Genomic DNA, 972 nt, shown 5'->3' on the forward strand with positions numbered 1-972 from the left:
AAAAAAACAAACAAGAAAACGGACTGAAATCGGAGGGCGGCCATCTTGCGTTGCCACCGCGGCCGAAAAGACTCACGAGTGCGTTTGCGGAAGCCGGGTTTCCCGTAGGGCGCGCGAGTGCCCAAGTGCGGTCCTCGCGAGCCCCCCGCTCAAAAAAAGGAAAAAAACAAACGAGAAAACAGACTCGCAATTGGCAACTGAAACCGGAGGGCGGCCATCTTGCGTTGCCACCGTGGCCGAAAAGACTCACGAGTGCGTTTGCGGAAGCCGGGTTTCCCGTAGGGCGTGCGAGTGCCCAAGTGCGGTCCTCGCGAGCCCCCCGGCCCGCGCAGCCCGTTTTCCGCGTCTCCCTCCTCCAACGCGAGCCATTCCAACGATGGGCGATGGCGATCGGGCTTCCGCAAAGCTCGCCGATCATTTGAATGGGGCGCGTCGGGAGGAGGGAGACGATTCTCAGTCCGGCGAACGGCGGCGCGGTCTCCGCGCCTTTGCTTTCGTTTCCGTTCCGACGCTTCCGACAGCGTGACGCAGACCCATCTTTGAGGCCGACGACGACGTACGGACGGAACGCGCACGATGGCGCTTCTCCCCGACGTTTTCTCCGCAGCAACGCAAACGAGCGGGATACGACGCCGCGGAGGAACCGATGGCGAGGGGCGACGCGAGGCGACGTGCCAATGGGACGGACGGGCCCGGGAAGGGCGTCCGCCGCTCACCTGACGGAGCGGTCGTCGCTGCCGGTGACGGCGACGGGCTGCTTGGGATGGAGGTCGAGTGCCCACAGCTCGCCCTCGCCGTGGCCCTGCATCAGCAGCAGCGGTTTGTCCCTGTCGCGAACCATGACCTCGAAGATCTCGCCGTCCTGCGTCCCGGCCAGAACGCGGTCGGCCTTCCAGCAGACGCTGCGGATGGACAGACCTGAAAGGGCGGGCGTTAGGGCGTGAGGGCGTGAGGGCGCGCGGCGGCGGCGGC

General features: G+C 65.5%; 1 protein-coding gene across 1 annotated transcript in view; it reads right to left on the reverse strand.

Moving 5' to 3' along the window:
• Positions 1-972, reverse strand: part of LOC109527603 (echinoderm microtubule-associated protein-like 6) — a gene marked incomplete at both ends in the record, with an annotated part of 40,852 nt that overhangs the window by 16,759 nt on the left and 23,121 nt on the right. Inside the window, one exon of the mRNA XM_019889613.1 lies at positions 717-889. Within this exon, the coding sequence (XP_019745172.1) occupies positions 717-889 (173 nt within the window). The remainder of the gene's footprint in view (positions 1-716; positions 890-972) is intronic.

This window comes from Hippocampus comes, unplaced genomic scaffold (genome assembly GCF_001891065.2).
Source record: "Hippocampus comes isolate QL1 unplaced genomic scaffold, H_comes_QL1_v1.1 scaffold301, whole genome shotgun sequence".
In the NCBI taxonomy this organism is placed as follows: Eukaryota; Metazoa; Chordata; class Actinopteri; order Syngnathiformes; family Syngnathidae; genus Hippocampus; species Hippocampus comes.